General features: G+C 34.4%; 1 protein-coding gene across 6 annotated transcripts in view; it reads right to left on the minus strand.

Annotated features, from left to right (window-relative positions):
* The window catches only part of MACROD2 (mono-ADP ribosylhydrolase 2), a 1,879,180-nt gene that overhangs the window by 1,791,122 nt on the left and 64,730 nt on the right, over window positions 1-23,328 (minus strand). For all 6 annotated transcript variants that reach the window (XM_070485547.1, XM_070485545.1, XM_070485546.1 and 3 more), the window contains exon 3: window positions 13,031-13,138. In XM_070485547.1, the coding sequence (XP_070341648.1) occupies window positions 13,031-13,138 (108 nt within the window). The remainder of the gene's footprint in view (window positions 1-13,030; window positions 13,139-23,328) is intronic.

Genomic DNA, 23,328 nt, shown 5'->3' on the forward strand with positions numbered 1-23,328 from the left:
GCACAGCAAAGGAAACCATCAACAAACCAGACAACCTGCCGATTGGGAGAAGATATTTGCAAATCAATATCCAATAAGGACTTAATGTCTAAAATATATAAAGAACTCAAACAACTCAATAACAAAAACAACAATTAAAAAATGGGCAGAGGATCTGAACAGACATTTTTCCAAAGATATACACATGGCCAACAGACACATGAAAAGATGTTCAACATCACTAATCATTAGAGAAATGCAAATCAAAACCACAATGAGATATGACCTCACACCAATCAGAATGGCTATTATTAAAAAGACAACAAATAACAAATGTTGGAGAAGATGTGGAGAAAAGGGAATCCCCGTACACTGCTGGTGGGAATGTAAATTGGTGCTGCTATCACGAAAAACAGTATGGAGATTCCTCAAAAAATTAAAAGTAGAACTACCATATAATCCAGCTATTCCACTGCTGGGTATTTATGCAAAGTACATGAAAACACCAATTTGAAAAGATATATGCACCCCTATGTTCATTGCAGCACTACTTATAATAGCCAAGACTTGGAAACAACCTAAGTGCCCATCAACAGATGAATGGATAAATGAATGGATAAAGAAGATGTGATATATATCACACACATACACATATACCCACACACACACACACACACAATGGAATACTACTCAGTAATAAAAACGATGAAATCTTGCCATTTGTGACAACACAGATGGACCTTGATGGTACTATGCTAGGCGAAGTAAGTCAGATAGAGAAGGACAACTACTGTATGATTTCACTCATACGTGGAAAATTAAAACAAAAACCAATAGCAAACAAACACATAGAAACAGAACAAACTGGTGGTTACCAGAGGTGAAGTGGATTTGGAGGTTGAAAGGGGTAAAGGGGGACACGTGTACAGTGACAGACAGAAACTAGACTTTTAGTGGTGAATATGATGTACTCTATATAGAAGTCAAAATAATAATGATGTATACCTGAAATTTATATAATGCTATAATGTTTACTTCAATAAATGTTACTTCAATGTTACCTCAATAAAAAAAAAAATGTTAGTCTTTCAAAGTCCCTTGAGGACTATGTTACTATTTAACTCCAAGCAATATTACCTAAAAAGTAATGACAACAGGGATCAAAAAAAGAAAATGAAAACTCAAAGGGGAATTGCTTGGCAGCCATCCAGCCCCCTTGGCAATTATTTTCTCTTGAGAATTATCTTCTAATTCCTTGGAGGATTTAGTGTTTAGTTTAATTCTACACATTCCTTTACAAAAATTTATAGACCAGAAAAACAAAGAAGTGATAGGTTGAAGAGCAGAAATATTTTGAAAAATATATTGAGATACAGAGCTAAATCACAAATAAAAACGATAAGCTAACATATTACAAAGCCTCTTTTTCATATATCCTTTCATTCCATGCTCACAGAAACCCTATTTTCTGTCTTTCCTCACACTAGATAAAGGGAAGACAGTGAGATCCTTAGATTTGGAAGCTCACACTTAAACCTATAGCCAGTGTGAAGAATTCACCTCCAAAAAATAGTTCTTCCTCATCTGATACAAACACCTGTCTACTCAAACATATCCTACAGGTTGGCCAATGAGAGCTATCCACAGTGCTGATTTTGAAACTTTTCTGCAGGTTCTGGCATAGCACAGGAGGGAAAGTGAAGGTAGAGAATGATGTACATTCTTTCTTTGCCTGGCTTAGCTTGAATGGGTGCTGGACTGGATTTGCAGAGGAGGAGTTACAAGGTGGTTTCTGAACATTATTGTCTCTATGCTAAGAACTAATGCTCCCAGGAACTTCAACAGTATCATCTCACAAGTCATTTGTAGCTAGCTACTAATTGTTTAATAGATAGTTATCCCAAATCTAAGAGGCCTGAAATTTCAGTAAGCTTATAATGAACACTTGGTTTTAATACTGCTTTATTCAACAGACTCTTAGGTCCCACTGAGTTTTTCAGATGCAATGAAAAGAACTGATTAAAAGATGGAGGAACTATTTTGAAGAGAAAAAGCAATACGAAGTGCTCAGTCAATGAGAAGCAAAAACATTGCAAACGCTCAAAAACAATAATGGAAAATGTTTTATTTTGTCTACTTAATAACTTAAAATAACTGTTTAATTGTAGTTAATACTTTAATTCAACTTTCCTCACAGCGTGAACTCTAAATGCTTTGTAGTTGGAATCTCAGGCTTCCTTACAATTAGCAAAATTTTAAAAGATATTTACAACAAAAACTTCAATCTGTCAACTCAAAACTTATATAATTGTAAATTTATATTTATTTAGATAACTGTCTAATTACTATCTTCGACTAGATTACAAATTCAAGAACTTAGATGATGTCTGGTTTTCTCACCACTTTACCTCTCACATAGCATAGTGCTTGCCATATACCAGATACTTAATAAATGTTTGTTGAATGAACACATGAATGAATTATGAAACTCTTGACTACAGGCATTCCCCTTAAAATTAAGAATAAGCAAGACTGTCTTATCACAACTAATATAACATTGTTATTATGTAGTAGCCAATGCAATAAAAAGAGAAGAGAAATAGTGTGTGGAGCAATGTATTTGCCTAGAAAACCCAAGAGAATCAACTGAAAACTTATTAAAATTAACTTCAACAAGGTGGGTAATTATTAAATTAATAGCTTTTCTATATTACCAAAAATAGTATTATAAAATAAATAATAGAAGAAAATAGATGCCATTTATAACGGCAACAAAATTATAAAGCTTCTAGGATAAAACAACTGTGTGAGTCCCATATGAAGGAAACTCTAAAACTTTACTAAGGGATATGAGGGAAAAGATATTCAAATATATCTAAGCACCATTCCTAGATAGGAAGACGCAGTACGTTAAAGACGTCAAACTCCCTGCATAACCTAAATTTCTAATCAAAATTCCATTGATATTTCTGGGATTTTGTTGTGATGGTAGTTGTTTTGGCTTTTGTTTTGATTTTGAGCTTGACAAAATAATTCTAAAATTTATCTAGCAGAATAAAAGGACAAGATTAGCCAAGAAATATTTGAAAAGGCAGACAAATGGCAGAGGCTGAGAAAAGAGTCACATTATCCCATACTAAAATACCAATGTGAAAGCTACAATAATTTAAAAATATGCATCACTACCTCACAACCTTTGTGAGCATAAATTCTAGATGGAGTTTAATATAAATTAAAGTGAACATTTAAAAGGTAGAGGAAAATATAAGGGACTATTTATCAAACCTTTAAATGGGAAAGTCCATTCTAAATACAATATCAAAGAAAGAAACCAATAATAAAGACTTAAGAATTTAATAACATACACATTCTTGAATGCTTGAAGAGAAACACATACCATAAATATATTTGAAAAGTAAATGTCAAATTGGAAAGAAATATTAGCAACATATATGACAAAGGCTTACTCTTGTTAATATATAATAAGCTTTCCCCAATTAAAAAAGACAAATAGAAAACATGGTTAGAAATATGAACATGACACTTTAAAAAAAAACACGTAAATGGCCAATAAATACAAGAAAAACCATTCAATATCATTAATAATAAAAAATTAGATAACATTAATCACTTTTAAACTGGTAGGTTTGATTTTGTAGATATAACCTAGTATTTACAACAATTTGCACTTACATATCACCCTTGAGAAAGTATACTATAACATTCTTTCTAAGAAGCTATGAATATCAAAATCATTGTTAAAAAACTATTAAAGCCTTTTACCTAGTAATTCCCTCTTTTTTTTTAAAGATTGGCCCCGAGCTAACATCTGTTGCCCATCTTTTTTTTTTTCCTTCTTCTTCTCCTCAAAGCCCCCAAGTAGATAGCTGTATATTCTAGTTGTGTGTCCTTCTAGTTCTACTATGTGGTACGCCTCCTCAGCATGGCTTGATGAGTGGTGCTAGGTCTGTGCTGAGGATCCAAACTGGCAAAACCCTGCCACTAAAGCAGAGTACGTGAACTTAACCACTCAGCCACAGGGTCAGCCCCAGATAGTAATTCCTTCTAAGTAATACATTTTGAAGAAATAATCAGAGATGCTTATAAAGATTTTGATATGAGGACATTTATTATAGCTTTATATATAAAAATGAAAAATTGGAAAAATAATCATTTAAAGTCATGTTCTTAACATTTAAGAATATGGAAAATGGGATGTATATGAGTGGGAAAAAAACAGGCTACAACATAGCACATATAGTGTTGTTGCAAAGTACATTACTTATAGCTCTCTATATAAACACATTTTAAAGACTATAAGATATAAAACAAGTATTAATAGTGCTTATCTCTGGATTAAAATTTGACATTTTATTTCTTTATACTTTTCTGTATTTCTCAATTATCTTCAATAAACATGTATTAATGTTATATTCTGAAAAAAAAGCCATATTTTTTAAATTAGCAATACTATAAGACATTAAGTGAGTTTTACTGATAAGGCATATCTATGATTAAAAGCAAACTATTGATAAAATCCTATTCTGAATGTGGCTTTACACTGCAGCATTTTTTTTTATATGTTTGTTTAGCAAAATGACGGTTTTTGTGGGCTATCTCACGTGATAATAGACGTTACGAGGTTTTTTCCAGAAATCACCTTCTTTTCCAAACGTAGGTTTGAGAATATCATTTCTAAAACTGTTTTCTCTGTTTTTGGTCTTCCCAAAACAAGAATGGCAGTAGTCATAATAATAACAATAGTAGTAATAGTACTTTTATAGTATGATAGTTTATTTGTTCCTAAGTGCTGCTATCTATGGGAGGAAAATTTATTACATTTATGTTTTATGAACTCAATAAGGAACTACTTAGAACAACCCCACCTTCTCATCCTCAGCCATAGGAAAATAACATTTACATTTTTTACTTTACTATTCTTCACTTATACAAGGCTTAAGATAAATTGTTAGCTACAAAATGCTAGAAAATTTGATTTGTCATAGTATATCTTATACATTCATTAAAATATTACTATTCAAACTATGTCATGCACTATTTTAAAAACAATATAGAAAATATCAAGTATTGGCATGGATATAGAGCAGTTGGAACTCTCACACACTGCTAGTGGAAGTAAAAAAGTGATGCAACCACATGGCCGTATCTATTAAGGCTGAACATACATGTATCCCATGACATAGCAAGTCCAATAGCAGATACACACCCAACAGAAATATACAGATACCAATTCACAAAAATACACACACACACATACACAAAGTGTTTGAATGTTCATTGCAGTACTCACAGACCCAAACTGGAAATAACCTAAATGCCCATCAACAGTAGACTGAATACATAAATTGTGGCATATTCACAAAATAAAATATTACATATCAATGATAATGAATGATTATATCTACACACAACAATACAGATCAATCTTATAAGCATAATGGTGAACTAAAAAAGCAAAACATTTAATACTATAAACTATATGGTTCCATTTCTATAAAATACAAAAGCAGACAAAAATAATCTATGTTACTAAAAGTCAGGACAGTGAAAACACTATCCTGTATTCACTACAGGATGTTAGGGGATGCCAAGGGGTCTTCCACAGTACTGATAATGTTCTGCTTTTTGATCTGAATGGCATTATACAGGTGTGACAATTTGTGAAAATTTATTGAGCTGTGCACTTATGTGTGTGTTTTTGTGTCTGCTATTGCTCAACAAAATGCTGAAATAAAAAATACGTAATACAAAAATTTAAAGAATAAAATTTTAATGCTTTGCTAGTAGAGATGAAATTTCATACTGAATCAAGTAGCTGCTGTCAATCCTGTCCTAAAATATTTCTGAGAGTATATAAACCTATTTTCCCACTGATTTGAATTCTAATTTCAAATACGTCTTATTTTTGTTGTACTGAACACTACATAAAAATAACATTTATTTTAAGCAAGTGGAGGTGATTATTTAAAGAAACTTCTATAAAGTAAAATTTCTCCCATCATATGCAGTCCCACTACCTGATTTACCTATGTAAATATTCAGATATTCTACATCAACTTTTCTTTTAATAAATTATACCCAACTATTAAATGGTTGTCTATCCAATCATATGTCACTATCTCAATTTTTGACACAATTATTACATTCACAATTAATGCAGTGAAAACACATCACTAAAGCAAACTAAAACAATTCTTTTCCCTTGGCCATTAGTTCATATAAATTACCAACAATGTTGTAGAAACTTAGCTTCTATTCTAAAGCCTCAGAATTGGAGTTTTCCTACACACAGTTCAAGTATGTAGTATAACAGCTAAAACTGCAAAACATTGGATAAGCACCTTTAGTTTGTTATATGTATATTTGGGCAAAAGACTGCAGAAACATGCATAAATACCTTGTGACATTCATAGAAAAGAATCATTTTTCTGACATTAGAACTAAGCCATATAACTCTGCTACCATTTACTGAATGTGTCTATATACTAGGCACTGTGTGAAGTGCTTGGAATACAATCTCTTTTGACTTTCACAACAGCCTTGTGAAGCAGGCCCTATTATTTTCTCCATTTTATCAATGAATAAACTGAGGCTCAGAAAGGTTAAATAATTAAAGGGCATTTGGCCAGGAAGTTGAAGAGGCATATTTAAAATCATGATTGATTTGACTCTAAGCCCTCTATGATTAACCACAGTGTAAATATACCTCTCCTTGGCATGTTGTAGTGGGAACAGGAAAAACTAAAATAAACAAATCAACCTTCCTCACTTTCCAATTTAAAAAAATCTGTTTCATGGCATATTGAACTAATCTTTAGCCAAAGCCAACCCATCAGAGTGGGAGAGTTAACCACTTCTTTATTACACAGCCCACAATCAACAAATGAATGAAGATCATATCTTCTGTGAAATATTTTTCTGTGATTGTGGTACAAGTAAAATTGTCTCTAATGATAAAATACTGAACCACAAATTAGATGGATGTATTCTCCCCCGAGGTCTAGCAAAGACCAAAACTCTTTGACCAATAGGCTTAATACAAAATTATACAAGGACCTAGATACTAAACAGTTCGTCCTATATGCTGCTACATACAAAAACCTGTACATGAATCTTTACAGCAGCTCTACTGGTTATAGCATAATACTGAAGAGAATCCAAATGGTCTTCAGTGGGTGATGGTTGAACAAACTTTAGTATATCCATGCAATGGACTACTATTCAGCAATAAAAAGGAATGAACTACTGATACATGCAACAATCTGAATGGACCTCGAGGACTTCATGTTTAGTGAAAAAAAACAATCTCAAAAGGTTACATGCTGTATGATTCTATTTATATAACATTCTTAAAATGACAAAACTATCCAGATGGGGAATGGGAAGGCGGGCAGAGAGGTGGGTGCCACTACAAAGGGGTAGCCTAAGGGAATTCTTTCACGATAATGCAACAGTTCTGTATCTTGATTGTAGTAGTTACATGAATCTATACATGGGATAAAACTACATAGAACTACACAGACACACACACGAATGCAGGTTAAAAAATGGTGAAAGCTGAATAGGTTTATACTCTAGTTAACAGTAATGTAGCAATGTCAATTTCCTGGTTGCTAACTGCACCATAGCTATATGATGTCACCATTGGAGGAGGCTTACACAGGTGAGGGTGAAGGTACACAGGAATCTTTGCACTATTTCTGCAATTTCCTATTACTATTTTGACATAAAAATTTAAAAAAAATGGCCCTGGGTATGAGAACCTGAATTTGAACCTGTGTCTGCCTGACTCTGAAACTTGTGTACTGCCCTGTGTACCCTAATGCCTACTAAATATGTTTTATTAAAATATATCAAATACACATTATTTCCTACAGAGAAGAATACAATATTTAGGAGGCTCATCCTGGGTCACATTTAAATAAATTCAAGGAAGTTTGAAAAATACTTGATTAAGAAAAAATTTAAAATATCAAATCATTTTAGAACAAAGAATCCTAAAATTCATGGGGCAACAAAAGACCCCGAATTGCTAAAGCAATCCTGAGAAAAAAGAACAAAGCTGGAGGCATCACAATCCCTGACTTCAAAACATTCTACAAAGCTACAGTAATCCAAACAGCATGGTACTGGTACAAAAACAGGTGCACAGATCAATGGAACAGAATTGAAAGCCCAGAAACAAAACCATACATTTATGGACAGCTAATCTTCGACAAAGGAGCTGAGGGCCTACAATGGAGAAAAGAAAGTCTCTTCAACAAATGGTGCTGGGAAAACTGGACAGCCACATGTAAAAGAACGAAAATTGACCATTCTTTCTCACCATTCACCAAAATAAACTCAAAATGGATCAAAGACCTAAAGATAAGACCTGAAACCATGAGGCTTCTAGAAGGAAATATATGCAGTACACTCTTTGACATCAGTATCAAAAGGATCTTTTCGGACACCAAGTCTTCTCAGACAAGGGAAACAATAGAAAGAATAAACAAATGGGACTTCATCAGACTAAAGAGCTTCTTCAAGGCAAGGGAAAACAGGATTGAAACAAAAAAACAACCCACTAATTGGGAAAAAATATTTGCAAGTCATATATCCGACAAAGGGTTAATCTCTATACTATATAAAGAACTCATACAACTCAACAACAAAAAAATCAAACAACCCGATCAAAAAATGGGCAGGGGACATGAACAGACATTTCTCCAAAGAAGATATAAGGATGGCAAATAGACACATGAAAAGATGCTCATCATCACTGATCATCAGGGAAATGCTAATCAAAACTACACTAAGATATCACCTTATACCCATTAGAATGGCAAAAATAACCAAAATAAAAAGTGACAAATGTTGGAGAGGATGTGGAGAAAAAGGAACCCTCATACACTGCTGGTGGGAATGCAAACTGGTGCAGCCACTATGGAAAACAGTATGGAGATTTCTCAAAAAGTTAAAAATAGAAATACCATTTGACCCAGCCATCCCACTACTGGGTATCTATCCAAAGAACTTGAAATCAGCAATTCCAAAAGTCCCATGCACCCCTATGTCATTGCAGCATTATTCACAATAGCCAAGATGTGGAAGCAACCTAAGTGCCCATCAACTGATGATTGGATAAAGAAGATATGGTATATAAATACCATGGAATACTACTCAGCCATAAAAAAGGATAAAATCATCCCATTCACAACAACATGGATGGACTTTGAGGGTATTATGTTAAGTGAAATAAGCCAGATAGAGAAAGGCAATCTCTGTATGACTCCACTTATATGTGAAAGTTAAACATGTAGACAAAGAGAACAGATTAGTGGTTACCAGGGGAAGTGGGGGTGGGGGGTGGGCACAAAGGGTGAAGTGATGCACTACAACATGACTGAAAAACAATAATGTACAACTGAAATTTCACAAGGTCGTAAACTATCATAATCTTAATAAAAACTAAAAAAAAAAAATCAAATCATTTTATTCATGACAGTTAAGACCACATGTTCCAATGTACTAATACGGACATGGAAAGAGAACTTTGAAGTCTGATAGAAAGTGATGACTTGGCTGCTCTGGCACCTTGACTGGGGGAACTGCCTCTTGTTTCCCTCTCACTAGAGGCAGCTCTGGAGTTTCCTGCCATATTGCCTTGTTCGCCTGAAAGGTTAACAGCTGCTCCTCTCCTTACACAACAGTCAAACAAACTGCACAGCAGAAAGCTGTAAATAGAGTCATTACACTGTTCATTTGGCATCTTTTTTCCATCTACCCAGGAACTTCCTGATGAGCTGGTCCTTGTAAGATGCAGAACATGGCCAAATTACAATTATCTCAGCCAGAGAAGTTAGCTAACAGTGCCAAATAGTTTTTGGGAGTGAGTGAAAGTTGCTGCCTGCCTTCATATTAATTCATCAAACCCTTGTACACTATGTGGCAGCTATGAAAAAATTACACATACAAGGAAGGACAAAAAATCAAAATAGTGATGGGATGTTTTCCTATTTAGCACCATTTTATTTATTTCAATAAAAATTACCCCCAAAATTATTTTTGTTTATTGATCAAATAAATTATTTTTCAAATCAGAGCCAAACTGGTTCACTGTGTCAAGTCCCCAATGCCTAATGTGCTACTGGTCAAAGGTGCTACAAATTCAATGGTATGTAGTTCAATTTAACAAATATATAGTATCAAGTGTTTATTAAGAAGATAAGGGCATCTGGTTTACTTCCTGGTCAGGGAATCACATCACCCATACGTCAGCTGTCATACTGTGGTGGCTACACATTATTGTGATGCTGAAAGCTATCCCACCCGTATTTCAAACACCAGTAGGGTTACCCATGGTGGACAGGTTTCAGCAGAGCTTCCAGACTAAGACAGACTAGGAAGAAGGACCTGGCCACCCACTTTGGAAAAAACTGGCCAAGAAAACCCTATGAATACAGCAGAGCATTTTCTGATAAGCACCAGAAGGTGAGAGGATAGCACAAAAGGACTGGGAAGGGTTTTGCTCTGCTGTACACAGGGTCACTAAGAGTTGGAATCAACTCAATGGCATTAACAATACTGCACTGACCAGTGTAAACTAGAATAAGCCAAAACTTATGTTTTCCCTCCCCCTGGTTCAATATGCTATTGGACTTGACATTGTAAATAAAACCTAGTGCTAAATCACAACAACAACAAAAAATAAAGAACATAAGGGCAAGATACTGTTTTGGGAGGTGAAACAAAAAGTAAAAATCCACTAGTCTATATCCTTAAGGGGGAAACAAACAGGTATACAGTCAACAAAACCCAAGAAAAACCTTAACTACTGCTATTATTATGTGGGCTAACTTAAGTGGCAAATTCAATGTTATATTAATAATAAGAAAAAGAAAACTCACGAGAGTGGTCTTCAGGTATTTAAGAAGGAAAACATGTCATTAGTTGTACTCCACGGAACAGAACTAGGATCAATGGCTAAAAATTACAAGAATATACAAGAACACTGGTGGTGTATATATATATATATAAATAAAAGAGCTTTCAATTTTTTTTAAATTAAAGTTCACGTTTGTAGAATTTAGGGCATAATAAATCATTGATGACTTACTAATTACAGTGATATCTAATTAAACCTCTGTATTGGAGAGAAGTTCATGAGTACCTTTCCAAGGACTTGTCTTCTCCAGAAGCCCCATAGATCAAAGGAAAGCATCTTGATACCCAGGGCCACAAATGAACAGTCCGGAGAGACTAGATGTAAGGGAGACTTGTAGTCTATGGGTGATCTGAGGATGGAATTCTATTCAAAAGGAGTGATTCATGTCAGTTGGAAATTAAATGACCCAAACAGACGCTCTCTCGTGAAGAGTTTTACATTTTAAAAGAGGAAGTAGAGGAGAAAGGAAGTACAGAGATAGAAGAGAAAGTAAAAAACTGAGCTCCAATTATGGCAAAGCAGATACAGTACAAAACAACTCATGGCCATTTCTGAGGGAAGTACAGGCTGACTGGGCTTCCAGACTCCCTGCTAGGTTGCCAGAACTATGCTATACCCTGAACAATGTTCCAGTTCTCCATGAGACCCTTCTGTTCACCTACCAAGGCATGTTCCTACTATCCTGAGTGAATTTACTCATGACTGGAGAGAACCTTGAGACAATGTACAACTTTACCTGAATTCTGCACTCCTGGAAAACAGGGACTGTCAAGAAATTACCCCCCTCACCCAACGCTTTTCTGTTCCAGGAAACAGCTTACTACAAAAGAACCGCTCTTCCCCATATGACTTGGATAAAACTCACAGATGACCCCTTGTAATCTATGACAAAGCCAAGACATAGACTCTCCAAATTCCTACTCTTTGGCTCATAAATGATTAGTTGATTTATCCCCATTGACTATTCTGGTTGGTCAATGCCTGTTGACTTGACTTGACCAAACTTTAGTCAAGCTTCTCTCTTTCCTCCAAGCCTCCAAACCTCACCCACCCTTGAACAATGGAAGGTGAACATCCCCTCCTTAATAACCCCTCCCAAGAATCAGCTAACTTTAGGGAAAAACATTCCCTGATCAACAGTCGGATCATGTCACACACTCATCCCATTCCCTCACAACCAATTCTTTCTAGCTTATTTACTCCTCTCTATAAAAGAAAAGCCCTTTTCTGCCTGACCTTTGAGATGCTTATAGATCTCATGATCAAAGTGATTCTTCCTATTGCAATATTCATCTTCCTCCTATTGCGATCGTCCTCCTCCCCTTACTGCAATAATCTTTTTGAATAAAGCCTCTCCTTACACAGATTTGTTTTTGTTTGACACTTTCAACCTGCAAAGAGCCTAACTTTACTAAAACACAAATCAAAATCATTAAATATCCTCTTACTACTGACCTTTATTTTTATAGAATCACAACCATTATGTTTTTCTTGATATACAGCCATGTAATAAAATATATAGGTGATACAGACAACTACAAATAACACTGTTATTTTCCCAATGTTCAAACACAAAAATTACTTACATAATTAACTACTAAAATAATTAAAATAGTTCATAATGAACACGAAAAGTTGAAACCAAACAACTGAGGCTTGGAAAGCACATAAATAATTTCTTTATATTTTACTTTTGTCTGCTGTAGTTCAATCATCTCTTTACAACCTACTCAAAAAAAGCAAAAAAAAAAATGAATTTATTTTTAGGTTGGCCAATTATTAACTCAAGTATGAAATTAACAATAATATAGCTGCTAAAGTTCCTTCTGAAGAACTTTTTTGCAACAATCTGTCACTTCTCCAGTGATCCAGTTATTTTAGTCTCAACTTAGCAAGGATACCATGTAGGGTTAGCACATTAATTGCAACACATACATAAAATAAATCCTCAATGTTTTTAATCAAAAAGGGAAATATATAAGACATTTCTATACCAAGAAGGATATCTTTTTCTAAAATACTTATATTCCTGTTTATGAAAGAATAGTTTTAAATAATAAATACTCGTATAACAAATACATCACAAAAAAATCAAGTACTCACCCGCATTGACTATAGCATCTACCTCTAGCAATGTGATGTCACCTCTATAGAGAGAAACTTTTTCACTCAAACTTTTCTTGACCTGTGATGTTTCCTGAGTATCTTCTTCTGTAATAAAAAAGGAATACACATTAATAGCAATATCCTTAATTAATTTAATAAAGACAATTTTGACACAAGAACCAATATGGTTCACACTCTGATATATTAGATAAGCAGAAATAAATATGTAAGTATCAGGGATGTGGATTATTCTCTATTTACTGTGTATTCCTCAATACAAATGCAGTATCACATATATAACAGATATTCAATAAATTTAGATATGTTATATTGGTCAACAAAAAATTCAATGTTGTTTATTATTATTATGAAAATATCAATTTTAAAGTAAAATTATGTGCCACTAGTTTCACAAGAAGATAAGAAAACAATGCACAACTACGAAGACAAAATAACTTTTCAGTGAACAAGCTTATTTCTATTTTATTCCAGTTACCTAAAAGGCATCCTTGAAAAAATATTTACTCAGAACAAAAAAATTTAGGTTTGGCTCTTTGCTACCTCTAAGTAACAAGGTGTCCCTCAGAATGGGATGAATCAAGAATATTTGAATGTGTGACACTGTTCCTTTCATATCAAATTGTACCGACCTTTCACTCAAGAGGGAGTTGTTAGGTAAAAAAGAAATAGCTCTGTCCTGCACACAACAGCCAGTAAGCTGGTATATTTAAAAGAAGCCAAAACACTACATTCTAAAACCTAACATATTTTTAAATGTTTTAGAGCAATACTATAATTTGAATGTTCATTTATTTTTAACAAATAGTAATATTAAAACATATTAAACAAAGCTGTGTGAAATCAATGTTTAAAAATACATTAAATTGCTATGCATAAAAAGCTTTTTAATATATCTCTAGAAAACCTGATTTATATACTCAAACTTCTTAAAGTGTTTATGATCTGTGCAAATCTTTCAAGGAGGAAGATAATGCTATTAATTCACTACGACATTCTCAAATGAACATGCAATTTTGAGGTATCTGGGGAATTAAAGGTGATAGGTTACAAGTCACTTAAACTGTCTTTGGGCCTGAAAGGCCAAAGAAAGAATTGGCCAAGACTAAAGAAATGATCTGTGGCCATGAAAGTGATCTTTCCTCCCTCTGTCTGCCTCCAAAGCATCCCCTTCTTTGCAACCATTTCTCTCCTTAAAGGATTCTAATCAAAATACTCATTGGTGTTAGTAATAGTAATAATAATAATAATGAGGAGAATAATGTGAGAAAATAGTATGTTAAAAGAGTAAAGAAAGACTTTAGAAGGCCTCAAAATAAAAAACGCTACAGTTGACCTAACCACGTCAGGGAATCTTAGAGTACTGTTTTCCTTTTTGAGGTAATGCCTAAGACCACAGACTTTACTACCAGATTGACTCTGTTCAAATCTTCGTTCTGCCAATTAACAACTGGGTGACTTTGGATAACTTATTTATTCTCTCCATGCCTCAGTTTGTAAATTACTGACTCCTTCACAGTTAACATGAGTTCATTACACTTAGAATAAAGTTTGCTCCACCATAAGCTCTAAATAAACACTACATTTTTTTACAAAGGTTTCACAAAGGTGATATATTATTTCAGCATCCATATTCAGAATACTACAATACTTAAGAAATATTTTCAAAATATATTATTTTGAATAAGGTATCAATATATTTATTATTATTATTACTTCCTATCAGTGAAAGAGATCGGATTTTGTTTGTGCTTTTACCATGCCTGGCCCCAATGACAAAGACTTTGAGGCAGAAGACCTTGAGTTCCACACCCAATCAGTTTCTATTCTTACTCCTTTTATCAAATTAGACAGTTCTGATTCTCAATTAAAGATGATTGGATAGCAATAATATTTGGTGGGTTTGTCAGAAAATTCTGGATATTTGGATTATTGTGAATGTAGAAATTAAAAAGACTTCTCACTGACAATGAGTTTCAGAACTCCATCAGACATTAAACTCATAAGCACATCACAAATGAAAGCAGAAGGGTTAATTGTTTCAATTTGGGAGACAAAGTAAATAGATTCCTAATCCATCCTCTATCTGCATTTAGTTCTAAAACGTATTTCTTCATTTTCTCATGAAGCACTATGTATGTAATACTGCATTTAGTTGTGACTTTTAAATATATTTGACAATAAATCACGTATTTCTTTCTTCAAAAGTAAAGAAATTGGGGGCCGGCCATGTGGTGCAGTGGTGAAGTTCATGTACTCTGCTTTGGCGGCCCAAGCTTTGCAGGTTTGGATCCCAGGCATGGACCTACACAGTGCACATCAGACCATGCTGAGGTGGCATCCCACATACAAAATAGAGGAAGACTGGCACAGATGTTAGCTTAGTGACAATCTTCCTCAAGCAAAAAGAGGATGATTGGCAATAGATGTTAGCTCAGGGCCAGTCTTCCTCGCCAAAAAAAATAAATAAAAGTAAAGAAATTGTTAAAGAATGGTATTGGAAAGTATCAAAGTTTAAACCATTTAGGGGCTGAGCCTGTGGCCGAGCGAAGTTCATGCACTCTGCTTCTACAGCCCAGGGTTTTCACTGGTTCAGATCCTGATCCTGGGCGCAGACCTAGCACTGCTTATCAACCCATGCTGAGGCAGCATCCCACATACCACAACTAGAAGGACCCACAACTAAAATATACAACTATGTACTGGGGGGCTTTGGGGAGAAGAAGAAAAAATGAAAAAAAATAAAATAAATAATAAACCATTTATACCACTGTTCAGTTTTCTCAAAAGAAGTCCTAAACTCTCATCTGCAAATTTAAAAAATGAGATATTTTGAGCCTAAAGGTTCAAGCAATTCAACATATTGAATAGCTAGACTGTGACATGTCATTCAAGTAAGTTACTCAAAATGGTCTTATTAGAATTATCAGCATTGTAATCTCTCTCTCTCATTTTAAAAATTCAGATGAGCATCTTTTTTCCTCATAGCCAGACTTCTACTTGCTGTCCAATATCTCACATGGTATATTAAAAATGCATAAATGTACTCAAAAGCTACAATTTGGTACTATTAATAATTATCAGTATTTACCTCAACAATAAACTAAATCAAATTACATATTTTTGACCACCAACTATTCTCTATAAATACAACAATGTACATTACCACTAGAGGCCACTTCTTTTATTTGAATAGAAATGCACTGCCTTCCTTTTCACACAACTGTATGCCATCAGAACTAATCCCAATGTATCACTTCCCATATCTTGGGTTTTCAGTAATAAATAGGACAGAAAATTGTAAAGCATTGCTCTCTCATGGACATTCTATATGTACACAAAGCACTTATTCACATTTTGCACATCCTTGGATTTATCCAAGTGCAAGTTGAATATCTGTCAGTTTGCACATGATAGTAATTGTTCTTCCAGACTGCATACTATTGATATTGCTAAAAAAAAAAAAACAAAACAAAAACAAAAACAGAGCTAGACAGTAATTAAAGGGTAAAAACAGATTTTATTCAAGAACTACTGCAATAGGGGAAAAGAGACCTCAGTATAGAACTGGGCTCACTGCCCAATACAGCACAGACAAGTGAGGATTTATAGCCAAGAAGCAGAGTGAAGCTCAGTGGAAGGAATGTTTATCAGGAGCAGGGGAAGATTCTAGTTAAACAGACTTAGGATTCTTGCTGAAGGCAAGCCAAGGTGAAAGGCATCACCTGGGGCATAGGGAGGATGCAGAATTTGATCAGATATTTAGAATGATCAGATATCAAGGATGAGGAATTCTTTCTAAACTGATTTAGAAGGATTCTTTCTAAAGCTGAACTATGGAGATCTGGCAAGGATCCGGCCTAGTCAAGAAAAGTAAGGTAAGTCCATTTCTCATTTGGTTGCCTTTTGTTCATTAAGGACTAGCTGAGCTATCAGTTGACACCTGGTAGTGGAGGATATTTGCTAAAGGTGGTATGAGCAGTCAGGTATTTAATGAGGGAAATTTCTACAAATAAAAAGAAAAACAAAGATTAATGTTTGGAGCAGACTATAAACCCAGTTTCTGGGTTCAGACAGCAGACAGTTGAGAAGATTTTTAGATGTTGGACTCGAAGCATCCTTTGCAGTTTGAATGTCCTTGGTGATAGTTGAGGTGTTTCAGTGAACTTTCTGAATGGCCCATACAACAGCAGGCACAAAGGTTGCCTATACATGATCTGTTGTGGTGATTTCTTTGAAGTTTTTATCAGGTCATCCAGCTTCAGCTTGCAGGGTTTCAGGAAAACGGCAGTTTTAGCTCTCAACTGATGCCAAATCAGGAGGAGGGGAAAAAAAATGGAAACATTTTGTAGAGCTGTAGCCAGATATTGGAGGAAACTAGAAGAACTGACAGAATGTGCAAGACAACAAACCGGACTACAATTTAATAACCCACAAGGGTGCACTATAGTTTTCCAATGAGACATAAAATGTCTCTCTACCGTCACTCCACTTTTTTATTCTTGTTTACGAAATAAGTCTGGTCTTATTAGATTTGGCCTGATTATTTACATAAGTGCATCAAGAATGGTAATTCACCACTTACCTCAGACAGACTTTTAAAAGCCTCTCAAGGCTAGGAAGACAACTTAAGAACTCACCACCAGATTTAGCCTGTAATACCTACGGATTTGGGTGAATTACTCTCTTTTCAAGGTCCCCTAAATATCTTCAGATTCCTGGGCTTTCCAGGAAGCGACCTTCCTTACTATAAGGCTAGGAACTTTACAGCTAGGAACCCTGTAAACCAGCTACCAGACCAGTTTTTCCTAAAGGGCTTTGTAAGCATTGCCTCTGTAAAGTCAACCTTAGTTCCTTAAAACTGTCTGATAATATCTGATTCTACACATCATTCTCAAATATGACATTCCAGTCAAAGTCTATACAACCTATTTTTCCAATTATGTCCTGTTACAAGGAAGACAGATTCTTATTAAACTTATACAAATACTTTTATTGACATGAAAATAAGAATACTCAATAGAGTCTCTGAATTCTGGAGAGATCAGGTAGGAAGAAAAGATAAATGTTTCATTTCTGTTTACAAAAGTTAATCTACTAAATTGTCATGAGTTATAGACACCTTGAGAAAAGAGAAAAGGGGTTCCTTAAATAAAACATTAAAAAAAGCAATGTTCAAAAACAATAAGCACGAAAATCATAATCATTCTTCATTAGTTCATTCAGTCCCATGTAATTGATTCTTTTTCCCTCAGCCTTACTAAAACAAAAAAATATATACTTTTATTACTCTATTAAACCAACAACTATATTAAGTAATCTTATATACTGAGATCTATATCTGAATTCTCTAGTCTGTTCTATTAAATATTTTTTATAGTATTTTTTTTCCCATGTAATTGATTCTTGTTCTGCTTGATCTTGGGTTAGCAGTTTTCTGAACCAGTCAGCTTCTCCATTAGTTCTGGAAATCTTCAGTTGGTCCAGTGGTATGGTCTCACAGTTATTTAAGAAATAATGCCTTCAGAAGCACGTACACCAGAGTACCTGTCATAGTTCTTTCCACGGGTCTCTGATACAGTCACTTTTTGTTGAAGACAAAGCTCTCTTACCCGTAGGTGATTGCAACAGCTTTCAGGGAAGAATCAGAGTAAAACAAAAACTATCTGTGGATGATAAAAGACTTAAAATGCCCAAAAGGATCTGAAGAGAGTTTATTATAAAAATGATGCAATTGATGAGGGGATTTGGTTATTTCTATTACGTACAATGTTTAAACAACTAGAATTATAATTGATAACATTATACTAGGACGTATCATAGACAAAAAGGGTACTGGCAAATTTCTATGAACTTCATACAATTTCTGAAATATCTATATTAATAATAGTTACCCATACAAATACAACTTAGGGAAAGTTAAGCATCACTCCTTATTTGACAATATTTCCCATGCAATTTAATATATCAAATAAACCAAATTATTTTTTAACATTTTTTTTCCAAGGTGAAAGAACAATCCTTTGAGATTTTCCAGGGACCTTCTGAGGAATATCCATCTCAGTTTGAGATCAAGATATCATTTAGGATTTGATTTTGGGAAGTTGTCAAAAATGTCAAAAGGTTTGAACACTTGATTAAATAGGATCATAGATCACTATGAAACAATACTTAGGTTCTCATAAATGGACAGGATAAAGACAACATAAAGCACAGAAAATCATTTTAATATGACATAGAATCTGTTTCCTAGGCAGATTACTTAAAAGGTAAAGAAAGTATTTTACAATCTCTTATCAAGAACAAATGAATAATCCAAGAAAACTTCATTATAACAAAAAGAAAACCCAACTCTAATTTTGCATGACTACATTACTGGGCTCATTAAAAAAAAAAAAAAACAATAAATCCATTCAATCGTAGGCAACTTGATCACACATAAAATTCCTCTTGCGCAAACCTTCTCTATATCCATTCAGGTTTCATCCTATATTTTTCCTCTTTCTCATTATGGTACAACCAGTGATCTTGATTCAGGACAAAATGATTATTTCCCTTAAAAATAAGAACAAAAATCTTTCATTCCTTGCAAAGTTTGCATACAGAGTTGTTTCTCTTTACCCTTATTATTTTCAATAGTTTAATTTACATATATTAATTATAATTTTTAACTATCAGTACTCTTTATTTTACAGAGAAGACTAGAAAGTAGACAGTTATAAATTATCTGTCACATACCAGCATTCCATAGCAGAGCAGTAAATTTTATGAATACACCATCTCTCAATTCCTAGAGATATATTTCTTTACAGTACAACTTTTCAATATGGCAAAAGAATATGTTTATTAACCCAGGATCCGAACCAGCAAACCCCAGGCCACTGAAGTGGAGCATGCAAACTTAACCACTATGTCACCAGGCCGGTACCAGAAATAATCCAGATTTTTAATGACTATCTATTACTTAATTTAATTAACATAAATCTAAGGTTGCAAGGTACTAAAAAGATTTTGGAAACTATTTATAGGCAAATATATTATACCATTAAATAAAGCTAGCCATCATCCAAAGTTATTTCCCTTTTAACTATTTTTAAGCACATGTGTGTTAGGTAAGCATCAGAAAAGGAAAAAAAAACCTAAAAAAGTTAAATACATGGATTTTTCTTTTACTGTTATGCTTGATAGACAAGAAATCATGGATATCAAACAATTCATTTTTACTGCATCTTGTACATTGGTCTTGAGTTGAATTTATAATTTTATTAATCTTAAACATCTAGTGGATATAATACAAGCTTTTTAACTAGTAAATCCTAGTGCAACAAAAACATACGTTCATATTACACTTACTGCTCATAACTCAGAAGACACACCTGTTTTTATTAAACAAATAATAATAAACTAATCTTATTTACCAAAGATTTATCCAGGTCAAATGTACTTGAAAAGTACTCATCTAGTTTCTATATTTCTGGGAGTTTTAGAAATATTTAATTTATATAAGTGCTTATTTATCTCTAAGCCAATTTGAATAGAGGACCTTTTATGAATTAATTTGGTTATACCATCCAAAAGTAGAAAAATATCACATACGTAACATATATACATACATAAACATATGTACAGACAGATGCAAAGAGAGATTTTTATAGCTTTCATTCTAAAACTTTATCAATGAGTCAGGTAAACATAGTAATACACTCTAGTCTTTGTTCATCTTGATATTTTTATTCAAATTATGTTTCTGGCAGAAGGAACAACTTAGTTACCTGTTCAATATGAGGGCCAATGTTTTCTATCAATATTTTTGGGGGAGACTTTCAAGATTTTTCATTTGCCTTGATATGTAATCTTATGGAAGCTGTGGACTGAATTTTAGGAGAGGCATTGACTCAGGAGACATCAAGCAGCTGTCTGGATGTTTCCAAAGCTTATCCGAGTGGATAAAACAGTCTGTTTCCAATTACTTTCTTCCTTTTCAGCCTCAAGTAGTTGCTTTCAGGGGTCCCTGAGTCCCTTAAGGACCCCTGATGGGAGTAGGGAGCCTAAAGTTCAAACGACCACAGGCAGTTGAGGAGCTAAAGTGATAAGGGAAAAGTCTGGCAGTGGGGACAGAGGGATGGAGATGGTAGGAGTTTGAGGAGGAATATGTCAAAGGATTCAAGGGAACTGAAAGGAAGATCAAAGGTGGAAGAGGAGGAAGGAAGATCAGAAGCAATGGGAGGGGACAGGTCTTTGAGGAACCAGTTTGGGAAGATCTTAAGTTCCCCAAAGAAGCCAATGAAGTTTCAAATTATTCTTAGTAAAGTATGCTACAGGAAAGGAAGTGGACAGAATTGGCAGAGCATATAGTCAGCAGGGTCTCAAGAAGAAGGTAAGCTCCAATGGGAGAAACAGGATCAAATAAATAGAACAGAAAGGGGCCAGCCCCATGGCCTAGTGGTTAAGTTTGGTGTGCTCTGATTCAGTGGCCCGGGTTCACTTTCTGGGCACAGACCTACACCACACATTGGCAGCCATGTTGTGGCGGCATCCCACATATAAAATAGAGGAAGACTGACACAGATGTGACCTCAGGGCAAATCTTCCTCGAGCAAAAAGAGGAAGATTCACAACAGATGTTAGTTCAGGACAAATCTTCCTCAGCAAAAAAAAAAAAGAACAGAGAGGGAAGAAAAACCTTTCCAGACCAGGAGTGAATCTCCACTCAAAACAAAGAGTCAGGAAGAAAGACTTCCAGCCAAACAAGCACCTTGCAAACAAAGAAACCTGGCCTCTAACTCAGCTTCAGAGAGTATACTTAGAATCTTAAGACTAAAAATCTGTGTCTACTGTGCTTCCACTGACCATGCTTCCACTCAGAAGTCAGACTCACCAGTGGATCCCCAATAGATCAGCAAAGAGTGAAGACAAAGGTGTCAAAGACTGGATATAGATGATGATCAGATATCCAGGGTAAGGAATTCTCTTTAAATTGACCTAGCAGAATTCTTGCCCAGACTGGGCTATGCAGGTCTGGCAAGAATGGGGTCTAGTCAAGAAAAGGGCTTAGAGGAATCCTACTAAAGTTTGGTTAAAGAGAGAGTCTTTGTTAATATCACGTGACATTCAAAAGCGGTATTTGAAAAAAAATTGTTCCTTCTACTTTCTACTCTGAGGACAATATTTGTTATTAACTTTGCATTTGTTCTATAACTGTTTGTAATAGTTTGACATGTCAGAAAAAATTGTGAAAGATTGTGATATGAGGAAAAGAAGATTAACAGGTGTCCTGTCTAGCTTACCCATCAGTGTGATCTCTACCTTTCATTGTCCTTGAGTTACTTTACAATTCTGTGAATTATAGAAAACAGATAATAATGCAAAAGGTTCTTGTCCATGGAAATGCAAATAAATTAAGTTCCCTTGAATGCAACTGATATTGTCCTGTAGACAATTTGCATTTATTTGTAAATTCATTTCAGAGTTCCTTACTCCCCATATATGCATGGTTCTTTAAATTTTCCTTTAAACCAGAGTTAAACAAAATTGTTGATGTGTTCATTTTATATTTGTATGAGTCATAATCTCATCCAGATAAAAACATTTCCCTCTAAATAGACATTTTTATTTAGCTCTAATTTATTTATTTAACTAATACTTGTATAGCATTTACTATGTGCCAGGTGCCATTCTAATGCTTATAAATATTAGCCCCTAGAATCCTCATAACAAATCTATGTAGTATATATTACTACTATTGCCTCTATGTAGATAAAGAAGCTGAGGCATACAGAAATGAGTGGTTTGACCAAGTAGACATAGCTGGTAAGTGCAAACCTGGCATTTGAACCCAGGCAGACCATGATCTTAACCAACAAGCAATAGGCTCACATTTAGCTATTTTTATTTCAGAGTCCAATTCTGAATCAGACGTCTGTTATCTAGGTCCTGTGTCCACTTTCAGTTGCAAAATGCAGCAACTTCACCCCCCAAAAAAGCATCATTTGCTTTTGTCCTAGGGAAAAAAAATGAAATTGGTTTACCAGAGTTGTTACCATACTTTGAAAATAATACAAAGGCCTCAGTGGTTTTCTGCTACTACTTGACAGTTTCATAACATACAACATACCAGGGACTAGAGGGCTACATAATAAAATTAAATTTGCAGACATTAGTCATGTATCTTCTATTTGTATTTTCTCTTTCTTGTTTATGTAAAATCTCAAACTTGTAGATTCATTTGTACCAACAAATACACTGTTCGCACAGGAACTTCATATACTATTCATTTA

Source organism: Equus asinus, chromosome 15 (genome assembly GCF_041296235.1).
Source record: "Equus asinus isolate D_3611 breed Donkey chromosome 15, EquAss-T2T_v2, whole genome shotgun sequence".
Lineage (NCBI taxonomy): Eukaryota > Metazoa > Chordata > Mammalia > Perissodactyla > Equidae > Equus > Equus asinus.